Source organism: Phallusia mammillata, chromosome 1 (genome assembly GCF_965637545.1).
Source record: "Phallusia mammillata chromosome 1, kaPhaMamm4.hap1.1, whole genome shotgun sequence".
NCBI lineage: Eukaryota > Metazoa > Chordata > Ascidiacea > Phlebobranchia > Ascidiidae > Phallusia > Phallusia mammillata.
In genome coordinates this window covers 12168131-12188163 of record NC_137252.1, presented here as the reverse complement: position 1 = coordinate 12188163, position 20033 = coordinate 12168131, and the positions used below count along the sequence as shown (strand labels likewise).

The 20033-nt window shown below is 39.2% G+C and overlaps 2 protein-coding genes across 6 annotated transcripts in view; both read right to left on the bottom strand.

Annotated features, from left to right (window-relative positions):
• Positions 1–6539, bottom strand: part of LOC145218990 (uncharacterized) — a 34040-nt gene extending 27501 nt beyond the window's left edge. For all 3 annotated transcript variants that reach the window (XM_080086410.1, XM_080086417.1, XM_080086422.1), the window contains exon 1: positions 6344–6539. In XM_080086410.1, coding sequence (XP_079942536.1) covers positions 6344–6536 — 193 coding nt within the window. In that variant the 5' untranslated portion in view covers positions 6537–6539. The remainder of the gene's footprint in view (positions 1–6343) is intronic.
• Positions 6540–10256: 3717 nt separating this feature from the next.
• LOC145220420 (uncharacterized) overlaps positions 10257–20033 on the bottom strand; it is a 28491-nt gene continuing 18714 nt past the window's right edge. For all 3 annotated transcript variants that reach the window (XM_080087649.1, XM_080087650.1, XM_080087651.1), the window contains 18 exons: positions 19642–19899; positions 19192–19342; positions 18859–18973; positions 18611–18786; positions 17959–18198; positions 17277–17471; positions 16691–16864; positions 16477–16522; positions 16151–16302; positions 15531–15713; positions 14640–15218; positions 14423–14484; positions 13474–14227; positions 12238–12403; positions 11735–11861; positions 11487–11609; positions 11353–11408; positions 10257–10983 (listed from right to left, as the gene is read on the bottom strand). In XM_080087649.1, coding sequence (XP_079943775.1) covers positions 10887–10983; positions 11353–11408; positions 11487–11609; positions 11735–11861; positions 12238–12403; positions 13474–14227; positions 14423–14484; positions 14640–15218; positions 15531–15713; positions 16151–16302; positions 16477–16522; positions 16691–16864; positions 17277–17471; positions 17959–18198; positions 18611–18786; positions 18859–18973; positions 19192–19342; positions 19642–19899 — 3654 coding nt within the window. In that variant the 3' untranslated portion in view covers positions 10257–10886. The remainder of the gene's footprint in view (positions 10984–11352; positions 11409–11486; positions 11610–11734; positions 11862–12237; positions 12404–13473; positions 14228–14422; positions 14485–14639; positions 15219–15530; positions 15714–16150; positions 16303–16476; positions 16523–16690; positions 16865–17276; positions 17472–17958; positions 18199–18610; positions 18787–18858; positions 18974–19191; positions 19343–19641; positions 19900–20033) is intronic.

Sequence of the window (20033 nt, the reverse complement as noted above, 5' to 3'; positions counted from 1 at the left end):
GTACAGCAGATGCAGTTTTCGATTTTGGCAGGAAGAGAAAAATACGCAGCCAGGAACGAGCCCACGCCCTTAACCACTCCAGGCAAGACACCGCGTTTTGTTGTACTTTTAAACCCGGATAACTGGGGACAATGAAGGCGGCGGAGCGCGAAATAAAAGCCCGTTAGACGGTAACGCAAGCTCCGATCCCTCGTCACACAATACCCGTGCGAGATCCGTTGAATAGAGCTTTGGCGGAACAACACATCGTCCTCTGTTGAAAGTGAAAGCAGATGGGTGCTTAGCCTGTTCAGTGGCGCTTACACTTTTGTAATGGGCAGTGTCCTAATCGGAAACCGTGTGGTTGGACCCTTGTAAAAAACGTGTGTCGCCCTTTCTTTAAAATTATGTAATTTGTAAACATGTATAAAATTGTGTGCCTGGTGCCCTGGCGGCTCGACAGGTGTTAGTAAACCTTGTCTGGTTCCGTTGGTTGGTTGCCAGGGTATAATTGGGTCAACGTCCCAAACGAACGAAAAATCGGTTTCGGATTTGTCAACGTCCACAGCGATGCTAAGCCAACGGGTGATGTCCTAGCTGTTTCTGTTCAAACTTTTCATTGACGTTGGTACACTATTCACGGTTGTGAATAATCTAAGCAAAAATCAGAGGTTTGTGCGTCACTTAGTTGCATGCCTTCTGTCGGTTTTATTTCGTACAACCTGATGATGACAATAGCACTTGTCGAAACGTAGTCATGTTCTGCACAAATATACTAGCTCTGATTTTTTTGCTCCGATTTTTTTTAGCTTTTCAAAAATCAAATCAAAAACAAAAACATGAACAGACAGACTTTCTATTAAACTTGAAGCAACAACAATTCGATAAGGAAACAAACTGTTCCATGCAGCCACACAATCTTAACAACCGCAACATTCAAGCAAATCGATATACAAAACGGAAATAACCCAATGAAAAGTTTAAGGGCAACAACGAAAGGTTAAACGTAAAAAATTCCCACTTGGCGATGGAACTGCATGATCCATGTAAAATTGCTGTACGTAAGATATACCAATACGTATAAATGGAAGTTTGTTTGGCTGACACACCAGTTTTAAATGTACTATGTATCCAAACTGTTTCTATCATTTCATATAAGTTTGAATTACGTTTTTGTCGAAACTGAATTTTATCGAAAAATTCGTGACTTGGTATTTAAACACTTAGGAGTGGATATTGGATGAGCAAAACCTGAGACAATCGTATTTTGAAGCGACGACAGCCCGCTACGCCAGATTAAACCCGAATAGAGAATGGCACACGCTCCACGTGTGAGTACGTTTCACAGAAAACCACTTGCGGACGGTTTGTAGTGATAATAGATTCCCACAATAGGCCTGGCGTACTATTTGTTAGGGGGACTGCCTGTTTCAAAAACGCGGGGTGTGCCAATGAAAACAGGCAATATCGTAGAAAAACAAAGATTGCGCAGTATAGGCCTAATGCGGGGGCCTGGCATGATCACCGATACATTACACAGGCGCCGGAAATTAGCTGTTTTCCAGGGTCGTTGTTTATACTACGCTATTGGTTGCGCTGTAATATTGATAACACGGACATTACGATTCACATACTTTTCTAGTGACTTAATACAAACCAAATCGCAACAGTGACTTCGTTATTATTGTGGCGTCTTGTGTTGTTCTGTGACAGCATGATGTGATTAACATTTGAAGCAAATCGAACCAAATTAAACTATTGTACTCTTAGCCACTTTCCACCACGAAATTCTTATGTGGCCGTTATTATCGAAACAACAACACAAATTCTCCACTTGTAAACGAACCAGAACGCCAATTAGAGGGTAGATCTTTTAACCCACAAGAGCAAGAACTCGTCAATCCGGCGACGCAGTGCATGGAGTAAACTAGTTGACATAGATTCTCAAGACACTCGTATCTTAGTTGAGCAGCACTTCACGCACATCACTGACCAACAGAGGAAACACTTTGTCTATTGTCACATCGTTTAATGAAAGTGTCGCATAATGACCACAGCCGAAGCGACCGAATCGGAGTGTGGGTAAACCGTTTGCCGAACGTCTAATTTGTGGCAAGATGTGAGATGAGTGGATTTGAATGGTCTTTGGGCACCTGTGTTGGGGTAGCTTGAGTTTACACGTGTTCTTGTGGTTTTATAGAATACTACACATCAAGTTGAAATAAAACGTTTAAACAAATCAAAGGTTTGTGTTTTGTTTGCGCAGGTCATTGGTCAAACCTCATTGCAAAACCTTTGAAAATGATGCAAAAACGTGTACGGAAGTCAAATCCAGGAGGTCCTGTGGCACACTGCTGTAAAATTACAATTCCAGCCACAGAACACATTCTTTCGCAACAAATTAATCAACTTTTCCCCTTTATTTTGCATGCTGGCACCACCAGGGGCAAACAAACATTACAAAGCGTGAAAAACAAACTAAACGAATTGCGAAAGCGCCGATGGTAAGTTATAGGTGCTGCTGACCATTGAACAACGCGTGTGCGGTCAATAATTAAGTCAACACAACGAGGCAAAGTCAATATTTATTTTATCCTTTAGTTCGTCCCTGTCTACGATTGCCCACGAACATTAAGTGGATAGGTACACAACCGTAATGTTAAAGTTTGCCTGCTTGTGCTGCTTAAGTTAATGTTTCTTGGTGTGTAACGCTCGGAAGGTATCTTTTCGTGCTTATCTCTAAGTCGCGTTTAAACAAGATAGCACGTTCTGCAGTGTGTACGTAAGTAACTGTAGCGTTTAGTGTGTTTAGTCCTTGAAAAATGCTCTTCTCCACTAAGAAATGGAAGCCATCTGATCCAAAACATGCTTGAAACGAACAAATCCGTGTGTGTCCTTTCCATACAGTATTTACTAATTATGGATCTAATTTACTTCAAACGCTGCCGTAATGGTCTTAAACGACTGAAAGCTAATGCCATAATGGCTCGCGAAACAAAACCAAATTGCCAGCGAACAAATTGGCGTGGCTTAAGACAATCAAAGAACTTAGAACATAGCGGGTGGTTGTTTGTGAAGTCATTCAGTCCCCATAATAAACGGAGATTTGCTTTGGTTCTTTGAAGTTGTTTCCGTTAAACGTTAACAACGACTATGACACAATGTATTGGGCATATCTGCTGTATTCTATTCAGGGTTGGGGATTTGCACTCATGTGCTAATGTGGTCAGCGAAAAGAGGCCAAATGCTGACCAAACGATTTGGGTTCACTAATTTGAAGCAATTGTCGAAAATATACGTTTATAAGAGTTGTTCAGTTCAAGAAACAACAGTCCTTAAAATAATCATTCACATCACGAAAACATTAGCTTATAGAATTATAAGGTTTCCAAATTGGCGAAAGTGGGCCAAACATAATTTTGAAACCTATCACGAACGATAAATACAGACCATAAGACATCAAAAACCCTTCTTTCCCCGCGCGACAGTATATTGTAAAAGACCTCAACTGAAACGTTGGCCAAAAAAACGTTCATTTCGAGTATCTAACCTTTTTAACGTTGTAAATATAAACCTGCATATGGGTGATTGGAAATGGAGAACATTTAAAAGCGGATGCATTTGAGATCAACTGATTGGCTTTGATCGACCAACAAATCGATTTATCTCGCTTACCGAGGATAATGTTTCAATTCACATGCAATTGATCATGTGGGAGGAGACATTGACCTCGAGCCCTGCCCTTTGCCGTAAAAATAAGTACTGCAGCCATTAACGACCCTTTCTTCCTCCAAAACATTTAATATGCAGAAAAACTTCAACTGCTGGTAACGTCTATAGTGTTAGACAAATTATACAAAATGAGTTACCACTAGCGTATTAAAACCGGAAAATCAGTGTATTCGCGTTGCCATAAATCGCAAATGCAAATGAAATTCTACATGACGCGTAAATTTGAACTAGGGAATAATTAAGTACAAGGACAATTAGATTTGCTGTCTCACGCAGTGACCTATATTAAACTACATCCAATGATGATATAAAATCACTACGGGGTACCAAGTCATTCATGCCCATTCAGGAGTATTTCGCAAAGAAACAATTATATTGCCAAAACAACTTCTCAATTTTAAGGCATTTATAAATGCTGGGTTGAAACAATTATAGCCTGGTATTTACAGGTGGGTGATGTCACAACCAATAGGATGATTTGATTTGTGATATCAATTAAAATAAAACGTTTACAATCCAGTAGCATTGAAAGACTCCGAAAAATGATCCTGATTAAAATACTTCGGTTTGTTGACTAACGAGACTTTAGAAATAGCGCTGTAATCTTACTTAAAAAAGTACCCTAATAAAAAGTGTAGTTGTTAACATTTTGGAAAGCAATTAGCGCAAATGTATTACATAGGTCTTACATTGGATATTTTTGCAGATTACGTCTGCCGCCGAGAGAACGAATTTAATATTCAAATGACAAAGATGATGTCAAACCTTTTAACAAGGCCAACTGAAAAGCTTACGATGGAATTACAATATCGGCGACCTTGATAGCATCGTTTGATGGCAAAAGCGCAAAATCGTTTAGGCGTTTATAAAGTAGCGTGAATTTTCTACCCATTGGAAATGCAACGGTCCAAGACTAAGTATAGGAAATGTATCGGGAGTAATTAAATATTTATGTGATGAATACGTTTTCGCGAAGGTCTAAATCTTCAGACGAAGTCACATTGATCATAAAACCGTTACAAATGTATCGTTAATTTCAACAATAGTATGTTATTTGAAAACGTGCTCCCACTCTAATGCGAGTAAAATCCCGATGAAGATATGGAATTATTAGTGCCATTCGTTGTTGGGAATACAGACACCAAGTAGAGTTTTGTGTGGTCAACCTCGAATAAATTTTTGCAGGCAAGGCAAAATATCGATCGAAGCGCTCAACATTATCCATAAAAGGGTGCAAGTCAATTGCGGGGCAAAAGTTCTAGGACGAGCACGTCCACCCAAAACTCAAAAAATGTCACGACATATTTAGCTCTTTCCAGAACAATGTATTGGCACAAGTAAAGGTCAGGAACCAGATAAGCAACTACTGCATGAACGTTCCACAGAACAGAAGGCGCAGGATGATCAACAGGCCCCGCGGGAGAAACGGGGGAACGGCTTCATCAGCGAGAATGACTTTGTGTGTTCATACAATGCCTGCTACCAGTTACGTATTTGTACGCATTGGGCTTGTGTAGTGTCAGACCCGTGGGCATTGCCATCGTCCCATCAACTTAATTGATTTGCGATTTGTCAACGGGTGTTAAAACGAAAAGGCAATCAACACACTAGGAAGGATCGCGTTTTTTTGTCTTAATTTTGTTCAAAAATATAGGAAGATGATGTGTGCCATCACTCTGACCCAAAAACAGAAGTTAACATGTGAACTATCAATGACGCTATAAACGTGCGCTTGTTCGGACAATTCAAGCAAAATGTTTGAATAAGTCATTCTGCGTCAACGACAAATCTTTGTGCATCAAAGTTAAAGTTTTTTTTTTCAAAATAGGACTGTTCACAATGATCTTTAAAATGCCATGTTACATTTTGAAAAATAAAAACAATCCAGTTCTTAGCCGAGCAAAACTGATGTTTTGGGTCACAATGATGTTCCATCGTTTTAGACTTATCTCTATGTGATGTAATACACATATTTACAACTCTGATCAAACCAAGCCGTTTTTGCCCGACAACCAGTCTTCACATAAAGAACTCCGGTTTAATGTTTAACCCAGTTAATCGCACGTTCACTTCTACACATACAACGAATACACGTCACAGCGTACTTGCGTAAACAGAAAGCTGGTTTCAACCAACCAATTCCTGTTCTAGGTAACGTACCAAGTAAACCACAAAGTATAAAGCGAAAGCATTCCCTCGAAGTATACAAACGTTTGGAATGCCAGCATTCCAGTATAACGTGTTTTTCCAGTCCTGGTAATAGAAACCTAAAGTTCTAAAGTTTAATAAACGTTTTATCTTTAAAACCAATAAATATACTATTTTTGACCACAATGACTTTGTATAAATGTAAAAATGTAAAGCGTTGTCATGGGCTCGTTTTTTTGAAATTGTAACAGTAAAGTTCCTAATACGTTGGTCACAAACCAGTAGATATGAGTTTGATTATCACTTCACTTTGGTAAGATACAACTAAACCGCGCAACAAATTCGAACTTTATTGTTCGGTGAAAAGGCGAGGCTGTGTATCAAAACAACGTTTGGACTAAATGACGAAACGGCAGCTGCGTTAAAACACCATCTCTTGAATAAATTTACTTAACCAACAATAAAATTGGAAGAAAAAACTTACCGAAATTGGCGAGTCCAAATCCTATGAGCAGAAATCTTGGACAGGAATACATCCCAAAGTTTATGCTTGCCACGTCACAGTGATCAATAGTATCATTCTCGAATAAGTTTAATACCGCCTTAAGTGATCCACATGATACTACAAGAGCCTGGGGAATTGACAAACAGATTGGAAAGTCCATGCGGGAGGTCATCAAAGTGTTGGTTTGGACGTATAACTATGTGATCATTTAAAATTTAAAAGATGCGCTTAGCGTGGAGTTTTAAAACAAGGCAGTAGTAAATTGCGTTCAAGTTGGCAAGAAATTTACACCGTTTGTTTAGTCGTAACTTTGGCTAAAAAGTGGAACACACAACTAAAAGCATTAAGCTATGGAAAATCACAACCAATAACTAGCTAAATTAAAATAACCAGCTGTAAACTCACATATAAAGAGTCATAAAGACAGTTAACGTACAAATGAACAGTTCAATGCACCGCCACGCTTATATAGTGTGCAATTTAATGATTATTTATTGCACTTTGCACTTCCAACATCGCTTCCTTTCGTTTATTCGTTTTAACTGTTACTGTGCTGAATCAGTTTGCTTCATTAAATGCATTGCGAACCAATACTAATCATATTAACCATTGTTCGCTCAATTTGTTTTCAAAGGCAAGCTGCCAAAACTAACTGTGGGCAGTGAAATATGTTGCGAAATCGTTACGATTACGATATATTCTGTATCGTGTCGGTAAAAAACAATCAACTTTAGTGCTTGACCTGTCGTTTCAAGACATCTTATTCCCTATTCCTTTCAGACTCAGAGTGACTCGTTCGTACAGACAGTGCGACGACAGAACTGCCGTTTGTCAACCTGGCAACCTTATCAATGAGGTGTTAATCCCATGTTGTACACCTCACACATTTTAGTGACAGGCCTCTGGATTAAACATGTCAGATGCAGGCTGCCTTTCAACGTAATTATCTTTCAAGACGTGTTTCGGGTAGGTGCGAAATATGGATCACTTTCACGAATGTGTACTGTCATTGAAGCTGGTTTGAAGCGCAAAAACTATTGCTTATGGCCAAAATATTATTGATACCCTGTAGTATATAACAATTTGACGTTTTTTAAGTTTGTTTCTATAAAATGTTTAATATCCTAAGTGGGCTACATGGCTTCACGAAATACGCTTAGAAGACCGTTTAATCACGCAAGACTCACGTGCTAAAGCTTGTACTTTGTTTTTCGCCTTTCATTTACCTAAATGACTTGCAAAAACGTTTTAAACTGGTAATAATCTTGGACAGTCCAGTTATGTTTATAAATCGACTAGCCCTGACCTGACCGAAGCTGCCTTTTCGAGTGCTATCTTATTCAACATGCGCTTATTCGAAATGAAGCTTCGTTCGAGAATAAATCCTTAGCTCAGTCGGTAAACAGCCAAGGCTCTCTCCAAGCGCAATCGCTTTATTGCGTCACACGCGCCGGGGAAAAAAGAAGAAGGCAGCGATTTTATGGTGGCCTGAATGGATTTTTCGTATTTTGCCTGTGGTTTATAGCCTTGTAAATCACGGAAAATTTAGCAACTAGGTGCATGGTGGACATGGTGGTAAAAAGCTGGCATGATGTAAGATCTGCGTAGAATAGTCATTTGGTTAAAGATGTTTTCGTAATTGAGCATCTGGCTAATCTTGCCCAGAAAGGTATTGTCACCTGCTTTTACAGCTGACGGATTACAATTGAAAATTATCTAAGTCTTTTGCAATACTGTGTGGGTGCCTTTACCATTAATAATTTTATGTGTCCTATGTCATTTTTCAGTGACTGCAACGCCCAATGTCAGTGACAAAAATGGAATAAGTGACGTTTTGAAAGTTATTCCACTCAACGATACTGCTATGACTCCCCTATGGAAGTATTTGGACCCTTGCGTACTGTATTACCTTAACTGATTACTAATGCTTTTTGTGCACAGATCTACACGGTATTGCTGCCATGTGCGACGCATTGACAGATTATGATGTCATAGCGCGTTAACAAAGGAAAGGCATACGGAGTAAATCTCACTTCATTATGGTAAGTGTTTATTGCGCGGTAGCGACGATTAAGTTATTATTGATCACAAACGCAAGAGAATTATCGCTCCCTTGTTGGACGTGAGCCCAACACGATCCGGATTCTTACCCAATCGATACTACGCCTAGCGACATCGTGCGGATTGTGACTTTGATTTGTGACCGCAAACTGTCTAAAGCAGGCGTGTGCAACCTGCGGCCCGCGGCCCAAATACGGAAATTACTTAAAGGTAGTGCGGCCCACAGAGACGCTTGGATTTCAAATGTACTAAAAAATAGTCTAATTATTATCTATTTTTGAACAGATCAATGCGCCTGGCGGTATTTTACTACGACCTGACAATAATGCGGCTAGAATTAGATGCGAGATTTACGTGTTACCTCAACATAGGCATATTTGGTCTGCAACGAAGTAAAATCACCTTGTGTTATATAAAGGTGCGGCCCGCCATCTAATCATGGTAAAAGTATATAAAGTTTTAGCATAAAAGATTCAAATATTTCACACATGCCCAACTTCTTGGTTTTTGCATTATAGTTTTACTGAAGACAACAAAAAACATATTTTGAGTTGTGACTTCAGATGGATTGTGACAGTAAGAAGGTTGGCACTGGTTAAAGCTGAAAAAGTTTGCGTGCAAAACTTATTTTTAAAATGCTAAGATGTACATACATTCATATTAGGATCAGCCTTAATTTATTTAGTCTGTACCTAGCCATATGGGAATGTTTGGGACACCGGTTTGTTTTGGTATTACGCCTTCAATGGGCTTGATGTGCTATGATTCGTTTTCAAAACGGTTCATCTTAAGTCATTTGACTGTTGGAACGTAAATTTACAGACAATGGCGTGTTAAGTTGTAGAAGTTTTAGCATAAAAAATGCATGGCTTTCACTTATGCCTAACTTTTTTATGTTTGCATTATGGTATTCCCCCAGACGACAAAGAAATTTATTTTGAGAATGGGCTGTCCGAATTAAGTTTGTTTCCATCGCAAAAGTTTGGACAAAGGTGTTTGTAACCTCATTACTCAACCGCCCATGTTTACTACAATTGATAATAATTAAAAAAAAACATTTTGCCCACAAAATTTATCTGATGTATAGTATGAATCGTTTAACCTACTTGTTTCACAAAACGCCCAAAAGTGAGGAGAACAGCCCAGATTAAGAAGCATTTTGAACAACTTTTGTTTATTTTAATAATATCCGTTTTTTGCCATTATGCAGGTTAATTATTGCACTGTATCTAGGCCAAAACCCGACACCATAAATTTAAACGAAAATTAAAAGAATAGTAGTTTTGTCTTGTCATGTTTAATTCACGTTTTCCACGGGGTAAAAGCATATTGATATCCTATTTGACATTATGCAGTAAAATCGTTACACTGTATCTCAGCCAATAACCGACTCGTGAAATTTGCAAGATATTACATACAAGGGTAGATAAATAATTTACATCTTTTGCGCTGTGAACGATTTCCATGAATATTATTTCGTGATGCGACTATCTCACGGAACATCGCGCTACTTTTCTCGCGCTTCTCAATTGGCTTATGTTATGAATAAATTATTATCACGCGATGATTGGCGGAAAAATGCGAGAGTCAGGTGAGTCATACGAATGTCAAACGTCATCGATACTCGGGTAAAACTGAGAGTAAGTCTATTTTAATAACCTTGTTCAAACGTTTAGGCAATTTATAGCGACGTTTGTAAAAACGTTTTTGATCGAAAGTGTGTCTGTTGAGGCCCTGTTTTAACAAAAGACAACAGGTGGAAATAGGTGGACTGATTTGGTAAATGACTGCGGCAAAATTTGCACAAATTAATATCGCAAAAATAACACCGTTAAAGGTATTCAGTTTTTATTTTGAAAATTACGAAATCGAGACAATTAAGAAAACGCAACACTTGACAATTTCAAAGGACTATGGACGAATACAGGACATTAAGATTTTTAAGTAAAAAAAAGTTGTTTCTGCAATCATTTTCAAAAACGTACACTTTAATATGCTGATATTCAGAACATCAACAAAATATACCATCATATCGAAACAAAAGTTTTAAATGTCGTTACTGAGCGCTGAACAAGTAAATTTTATTTTGCTCTCCTTTGACACTTGGAAAAAATGTTTAAGAGATTATACTTCTTAACAGTTTTATTCAACTTGAGAATGTTGGGGCGTATAGAGGTGTAACCGACACTAAAGCAGCTTTAAAAAAACAAAAAACATAATACATCTTTATTAAAGGGGAACACTGTTGGGAACTTAATGGAAAATCTCAACGTGAAAAAACAAGAAACAGCATAAAAAAGCAGCAGCATCTATGTGATTAAATGCAACTTTATGTGTATCCTACATTATTATTAACTCTTATCAGTGTCAAAAATGTTCATGAATTAATCATTTTTTTGCAAAAAAAAATAAAATACATCCGAAAGACCTTAAAGGTAAAATCGTATATCCCTGGATTTGTTTATTTCGGTTCAACATCACTTGGTTTTTGTTGCACAAAATCTGCTTGCTCCTGCAGAAGGCGAAAATGAAGGAATTCCTGTCGTAAGGCAGCACACCTACGCACAAAAAGTTGTTTGCAGTTCGATTTTTTGCAATTTGTTCGACACATTGAAAAACCGTGTCTGATTTCAGGTTGTGTCACAAAACTATACCATTTCTGAGAATCTACTTGCAATTTGTTTCGCATTTTCTATGAAATTTTTTGTTCGTCGCTTCTTAGGCCTGTGACCCATCGCAGTAATTTACAAGACGGCGCAAATATAGGCAAATCGGCGGCGTTTGCGGCTGTATATGTCTTTGATGTAAGGTTACATTTGCAAAGACACCCATTTACCAAACCAAAGGTTTCACGGTTTCTTCTGATTTGAAGATGCAAGTGATAATAAATAATCGTTTAAAATTTCCGTTAGTAAACAATCAATCACCTGCGTTCGATATCTTGCTTTGTGTGTTCAGTTTCTTCCATTGAACTTTCAGGTCTCTGCCCAATACACAATGAATACATTAGGTTTTGCTTAAGAATGCATGTATTTTTCTGCTTAAGATATTAAAGTTTTACCTGTCGAGTTGGTGACATCGATTTGCCAGCCATGGTTGGGCTACGTGGTGATAACCGACTGGCTGAGGCAGTTCTGCGGCTGTTGGCGTCTCCAGCAAATTTTAATAACTCGTCCCGAAGTTCCTGCAAATATTATTGGTCATAAAACCGAAATGCATCAACAAAATAAATACAGACACAGTCAATCTCCTCTGAAACGACAAAAAATATCATATTTGACTTTTTAGTCTCAGTTAAAGTAGGCTTACCGCGGACATTGATGATGTGCTTTTCGTGCTTTCGAAATTCCTCAAAGCTTCCAAGATTTCCGATTCCATGGCAAACTCGGAATCCCACTCGTAATTGTCTTCGATCGAAGAATTGTCGCGAGCTCTTCTATAAAAAGACAAGAAACATTTTAACAAACATTTCTAAACACAAGTTCCTTAAAAGGATCACGGGACGCCAGGTTTACGAGAAAATACAATCCAAAATACTTGTGTGATTTCACCTGCTTTAGCTTCGTATGTGGCAATAAACGTGCTTGCTGTTCATTTTTGTTAGTTAAACAAGATCAAAATCTAACAAACACTAGATAATAACGAAAAAAAAGCTTGACCAAAACTGCCAGAGTTCTTGTTTTCAATGCAGGACATAACCGATAGCAACAGGATGTATTGACTATCGTTTAATTCAGTTTTTTTTTATATGAGCTAAACTCAGACACAGTTTGTAGTTGCTGAATTCTAGGTCACTGGATATCACTTCTTACCTATCCGCATGACCTTTAGCGCCACCCGGTGACAACTGGCCTGTGGTATCTTGTGTGACGTAACCACTGCTGAGCGACTCGCCGTGCGAACGATGACGTCGAAACGATGGTGATGTCAGCCGCGGTGACGATGATGAGGCGAAAAACGAATGTCGATTTTGTTTTTCTGTGAAACAAACATAGATTGTTGGAATGCTGGTGTTAAACCAGCGGTTCTCAAACTGGGGTCCGCGGTCCTTTAGGGGTCCGTGAAGCAATTTTGCGGGGACCGCGAGAAGGTTGACGTACTTCTATGATCTAATTTACAGTTAGTTTGTGCTACAGGATAAGTGTAAATCACAGGAAAATTGAAGATGGACTTTCTCAATTGTTAAACAAAAGCCTTTATTGCGTGACAACCAACAAAAAAAGCAATTGTTTGCGCACAATCGTAATGATTTTTGTCTTGTCTGCGATGTCACAAACTGTCTTTAGATCAGGGGTGTCCAACCCGTGGCCCGCGCGGTATTTTTCGAAATGACTTATATTATGAACTTTAACGCCTGCCCAATTTATGGCGATCTTACATTCCGAGGATTGGCATTTATTGTTTTGCTTTATTTCTTTGTTAATAGAGTAATACACAACTGTTCAAGTTACTTTTATTGCACCACAATGCATATTGTTACGCATCACAATTTCTGCATTGTTACGTCACAATCTTACTCTTGCTTCAAGAGTCTGTCAATATTTCTTGCTTCATTGTTGTACATCTGATATCAAACACTCGCGCAAAACGCATTCAGCAGTAAAATATCTTACGCACTCTGCAGTGATATAGATTATGCCAAATAAGAAACGAAAAGCAAGTAACGCTAACAGAATATACTAAGAAAAGTGGACATGTGGACAGCCATTTTAAGATTACAAATTAGCAGTAAACACTCAAGTGGCCCGCGCAATCATTCGTAAACCGTATGTGGCCCTTTGGCCAAAAAGGTTGGACACCCCTGCTTTAGATCATTCTTACGCGTAATTTTACATAACTAGTTAAAATTCTGCAATCAACTTTCGTTTTTCTAAAATACACATTTAGGCTTAAGGACCGCAAGCCCTCAAAACAATGGCAATGGGACCGTTTTGAAAAAATAATGAAAAAGTTTGAGAACCACTGTGTTAAACCCTTTTGGGGAGAACGTAAAATGGGCTGTGATATGATTTAAATTAAGGGAAGAATTTACTTTTGTGTCATTTTACCTTTAGGCGAAAGATTTTTTGGTTGGTTTGCATTTTTTCTTGGGTCACGTGACTCATTGTCCGAACAGGACAGAACACGTGACCGCCGCTGCCGCGTTACGTCATCCAGCGAACGCAATGCTTTTGTGGGCGAAGATGGCAACGATCGTCGGCCTTGCCGGGAGGGTAGAAAAAACATGTTGGTCGGATGATCGGAACGATTTGACTGGGAAAAAGACAAACTCCTCTGCTCGCCCGCTTTGTCACGTGACGACGCTACAGAGGTCACAGGCAACGAAAGGTTTTTCAGTCTGGCAGGCCGCCCAAGGCTTCCCCAAGGTTCCGATGACGCAGGTTGTTTTGACGGCGAAATAGTTTTGGTCAATTTTTCCGGGCTGTGATTGGGCGATAGGGATGACGTTGGTGTTGCAAACGACCGCATAGTGTCGCTCTCGCGCACGGTGTTCCAAGCAATATCAGAAATAGAAATCACAGTTGGTTTCGGGACTGCCCCGTAACTAACGTCATTACCGTCATTTGAAGTCACATCATATGTTGTATTTAAAGCCGAAATATTTTCATTGCGCTCTTTTGGTCTCTCTGGTATTTCCGTTGCAAATCCTATTGCGGTCTTGGGCAGGGTATCATTTGAGGGGAATTCCCGGGAAAATCTTTGCGGAGGTTGTTGATGAGTAGGACTCAATAGCGCCTCCAGTGATATCCGCTTCTGGCGTTCTGCTTCATTCCAATTCCGTTTCTTGTTTCGCATTCGAGTCTGCAAAGTCGAACAAACCCTTTTATTCACACGTATAGTCTTGTCTTAACGAACCTGCATACAATATCTTACATCCAAAGTGGATTAAAGAGATTTCTCTGGATTTACTACATTGGTGGTAACTTGTTTCAATCTGTTTCAATTAAATTTCCTATAAATACTCAGCACACACACAAAGCATTATCGTTGCCTCACCTCTATTTCAGCTACTCTGGGAGTTGAGCGCCGTCCGGAACTTTTATCCACAAGATTTGATCCTTGTAAAAACAAACTACGTATGGTTTCTAATCACATACACTTTACTATTAGTTTTGTAAAACATTCACTATTTTAAATACATGTTACAAGTACACATATTATATTTGTTAACGTTGCAAGAGAGTGAAGCCAAAATTTCCATTATTTATCTTACCAATCTTGCAAATCGAATCTCTGTTCGTTGTTTCACCAGCATCTGGACGCGGGGCTGTCGATCTAATGTACCTCACTTCAATATCGCTGTTACTGCAGTCAATCTCGAACGAGGGTGCATCAAACACACCCTTCACACCACCGAAACTTCGATTGAAAGTTGATCCCGTATTGCCTGCGCGCTGTCTTCCTCGAAAATGCTCAAAACTGTAACTAGCACGTGATCGCGGTCGCCTTAAATTCGCGTCATGCATCAACGTGTGTGACGTCACTACTGTGTCATCGTTGACATTGGGCGAAGATGCGAGGAGCGGGACTTGTTGTGACGTCAGCTCGGCTACGTGGCTGGTTGCGTGGCAACTTGCGATGACGTCGTCGTCCATCGCAGAGAATTCCGGTGAAAAACTCGAAATCACGCCAAAGCAAGAATCGTTTTGGTCACATGTTGGTGACATCATGTCGCGGCGATCATCAAGTGTGAGAAACCTCACGGGGGCGCTCGTGAGTTGTGAGCTTGTTACCGGAAATAATCGCAAGGGTCGTGATGTTTCAACAGAGCAAGGTGTGCTTTGAAATGCACCTAAACAGAAATAAATACATTTTTGGTTTAAGGTTAAAAGCTGGTGGTATATGAAGGCTTTTACTACCAGATACCCTTGGTAAAGTTAAACTTTTTACGTTGATGCCATTCACCACCAAACAATGTTAAAACGAAAATTTGACCACTTGAAATTTTGCACAAGTAGCCATCCGAAGCAATCTTGCTTTTAACCGCAACAAGGTAGCGCAAAATCACTGCAGTCAAATACATTATATTTAGGCAATAAAGTTGTCAACACATTTCTACGTGTGTTTGTCCAAACAAGCAGGGACACTACGAAGCAGATCTCACCATCTCTGGATGAAGAAATAATTCGTGATCTTCTCGCTTGTTGAGCTTGAAGAACCCGCGCCGCCGTCTCTCTCCTCCTCCGAACAGACTCCTCATCCACACTCCTCCTTTTAAATCCTACTCCTGCCGCTTCCATGTATTTGTCGGATGAGGGATGGGAAGGCAAAACATTATAATCTTCCCCTAAACAAAAAGGTAAAAACTACTTAATATTTATGGGTTAAAGTACGGACAAAGGGAGACACGGCATTTGTAACAAGCAACAAATAGTTAACAGCTTTAAATCTTTGAAATTTTATAACTAGTCCCATTATAATTTATCGTTACTTGTTGTTTAGTGCGGTTGCCTGTAAATGTACATGATCACGAAGTAGCGTTTTAAGCTAAGGACCCCCATCCATTTAAATGTGCATTATTGTAATACTGCGCAGCACAACAGTTTTATGTCACACTTGGCTCGGTAATGTATTCATTGAGTATTTAAGTCAAAACATGTCTTAAGGTTCATTAATTGCAACGTTTCCAACTACGTTTATTTACCCTTTTAGTAATTGACTATTATAAATATAGCCCTTAAAACTTAAACAAAACGGGCATAAACATATACTAACGTCATTTACCTTCCGAAAACTCGGTATTTTTCTCAAAAGCAATTACGTCACTATCTTTTGACGTCACAGTGACCTGTTGTCTAGCAAGGCACGACAGAGAAGAAAAACCGTCATTGATGATAATATGGTCGTCCGGATCTACAGGATCTCTCTCATTGCAACTGAAAGCAAATACGTATATTATTATTTTTCTAATTTACTGGCTGGTTTGTTTCTGATTACGATTTTTTAAACCGAGAATTGTGTACCGAAGCTTTTTTGGCCATTGGTTGCATGAAATACCTCTTACATTGTTAATATTTCAGTTAACTATGCGACCGAATAATTTTACTTACCACCTTTTTTCGTCGTCAGAAATGAAAGAGTTAACGTTTTGAGTATCTGTAATAAATAAAAGTAGTTTTTAATCTATAAGTTCACAATATGTGTCAGTAGCCTCCATAATAAGCAGCGCCCATGACTTACATGTAACAACAAATTAAATGAAACTAATGTAATTTTCAATTATAGTTGGTCACAAATCATTTAGCATTTTCATTTAAGACTTACTTCGTTCTTTGTTTGAGTTTCGTCTTTTTAAGTTTGCAAGTTTGTGTCGGCATCTCCACAAAACAATCAGCGCAACAATAGCGAGCATTGCAAACGATCCGGTAATTACACCTATTACCACTGGGTGGCGCAAAACAGTGTATTTCTCCACAAAACAAGGGTAGGCAGCAAGTCCTGAAAAGCATAGGACGTTTTTTACTGATAATAATTGATATTATAATTATTATTGATAATATTTTTTTTATTGATAAAAGTTAAAAGCAATGTATCGATACAATGATAAGTTAACTGCAGACGAGGTGTGGTAAGGCATGGCTCTCACCACGTAAGTTCAAACTGGAGTGCCGCAGTCTGGTTCCACTAGCTCGAAAGGCCAATGTCTTGTCACCAGCTGCACTGATGGGACCTTATAGGTCAAAACAGTGTGCTGTCTGCAGCTAAGTGCAAAGTTAATTGATAATCTCGTGAGTATATAGCACCTTAATTTCTAAGGTGTTTAATATTGCAACAACTTTTTCGTGTGCAAACATTTTCACATAAACAGCAGTAAAATGTTGTTTGTATGAACTATTTTAAACTACCTTACCTTTAGTCGATAGTCTTAAGGGTTCACTCGGCAAAGTGTACTCCAGTCGAGTGGCAGCCAACACATGAAATTCATAAATCTGATCACGGTACATTTGTTCTGGCTTGATGACGTAACTAGTGACGTTGAACGGGGTCGTGTCTAATCTTTCCCATCTCGAATCCACGACGCTTCTCCGTGTGCGCGATGTAGCCGCTACAAGAAAATGAACAGAATTTTTCAAGGGACCCGTATTGTGTCAATTAGTGTCCATGCGTTACTAATTTTCATATTCCCTGGAATGCGTGTTGATATGATGGTTTAATAATGCCATTAATTTGAGTTTAAAATAATGGCGTTATTGCTTAGTGAAACAAACACTACTGCAGTGGTTCCCAAGGGAGAAATTTAATTTTACATTTGGTTTGTAAATAGAATGACAAGTGAAGTTGATAAATTACCCAATTTTAAATGATATTTGTATGGTTTACCATCTGCTATGTGTTATATTAGGGGGAATAAAAATGTTGTGAATGGTTAAAGGTGGAATTCGTCGAAAAAGTTGGGAACCACTGCTACCATAATTGTGATAGGCTTTTGCACCAACCTTTTTTTATACATTTAATTAAACAGTTACCCACTTTCTAAGGCAAGAGTGTGGATTTCAATTCATACCTGTCAACCACTTATAATATTTGCAAACCTTGTGAACCGTTGTTTGTTTCTTTTTGTGCCCAGGCAGGCACCGGTTTCAATGACGTCACATCCTCCTTTGTGTCGTCACCACCGATCCTCCTGTACTCGATCACATAACCAAGCAAGGTGTGAGCATTGCGTAGAGGTTGCCACTCTAGCGCCACCTGGCCGCGTTCGTCAGTGGTCGACATCAAACCGGATGGTGATGGAAGAGTAGGTGAGGGAGTGGACTGAGGTATTACCCTTGCTGCATATAAAATAAATTGTGTGTTAGCTTACCCACCATTTGAAGTTCAAAAATAAATGTAAAAGGAACATCAATTCGACAACTTGATTTTAATTTTAATGGTAACTTTAGCCATGAACATTTTAACATTGTCGCAAGAACGTTATGGTTGCAAAATGCAAATGCGGGTTTATTCAAATTTCGGTTTTAAATACTGCCTCTTGGCCCATATTTTTTAGTGTAACATCACAACCAATATTTAGTGGTTCGAATCTTCTCCGTTTATTAATCAAATCATTATAGACGTAAGTACGTCTTGGGGTATTACATCCAGGTGCGATAGTCATATGAGTGTGTCATTTTTGTGACCACCATACATATACAATCACAACATTGACCGATAAACTTATAAAATAATAGAAAAATAACTTACCATTTGTTTTGACGGTGACAGTTGGACTAAAGGCACCTTTTCCTAATTTGTTTTCAGGCATCACAGAAACTTGGTAAAACGTATTCGGTTTTAACTGTGGGAGGAGCGCCACCTTCTGGTCACCTCCCCTGTATTCCGATCGCCACATGTTGTCGCCCTGGTTCACCTCCTTGTACCTGTGAAAAGTTTGTGACAAAATTTACATTGAGAACTGATACTGGACAACAGTATTTTTTTGCGAAACTAACCAAATCATGAAGTGTTGAGGAAAACCTCCGTCGAAGTTTGGTTCCCACGTGACACGAAATGACGAATCATCGACAACCTCGGCTGTCAGATTCTGAACCACGTGCGGTGTTGTGTCTGTAAAGAATTACGTACGTTAAATATATTTTTGTTTGCTAATGGAATACAACGTTCTTCGCCAAAATAAAACAATTGATCTTTGCCAGAAAATAACCAAAGAAGCACCAAACAGGCCCTGTGCAATCGATAAAAGGAGTTGTACAGTTTAACGAAGCTTAATATATTTCTAACAGCCTGTCTTAAGCAAGTCAAAGTTTAAAAAGGAAAACACGTACGTGTGACGACAACCATAACGTCACGAGTGACGTCACCGACGGCATTGGAGAGCACACACTGCCAGATGCCGTGATGTTCCTTGCGGGTTGACACAATGCTCAGGTTGCCACCCTCAATGCAGTAGGAGTAGTCGGTCGTTTTACCGTGAAGCTGCCGAAAACAGAAATTGAGATGCCGGTGCGAAAATTGTTTTTCCAGTTAACACTGTACATGTATGTTTTAATACGCACAATACGGTTTGTTACATTCTTAAGCTAAAACGTTAGGGAAATGCAATTTACATCGTTTACCAAACTAAAAAATCGTCGCACGAAACCTTACAATACAAAACAACGAAACAAAAAAGACAATTTCTAGACATTCTGTCAAGAAACTACTTTGTAAGATTATTCACTATAACATTTTTTTCTAAATAATATTAACGTGGTTACTGCCATAGCAACACTCACCTTTCGCCAAGTGACCGTTGGCAGGGGATCGCCGATTCCAGCACAAGGAGCTACCAAGGTTTCACCCACCGCTGCACGATATTTCTTCTTGGGACTGACCACGAAGCGGGGTGGGTCTCTGATGACCATGCGCACCACGGGTGATTCCCCATGGGTTCCGATAAGATTATAGGGGGTGCAAGTGTAGGGGCCTGAGTCACTGGATCTGATGTTGTGGATAATGAGACTTCCATTGCCGTCAGTGGATAACCTTGGATCCTAAAAATGCATAAAAACTATTAATTTCATCTCTTTAGTGCAGTGGTTCTGAACCGTTTCGGTGTAGTTTCCACTAAAGTTAATCACCAAGTTTGAATTTTCCCAGTGGTTCTGAAGTTTTTTGATGTAGTTTT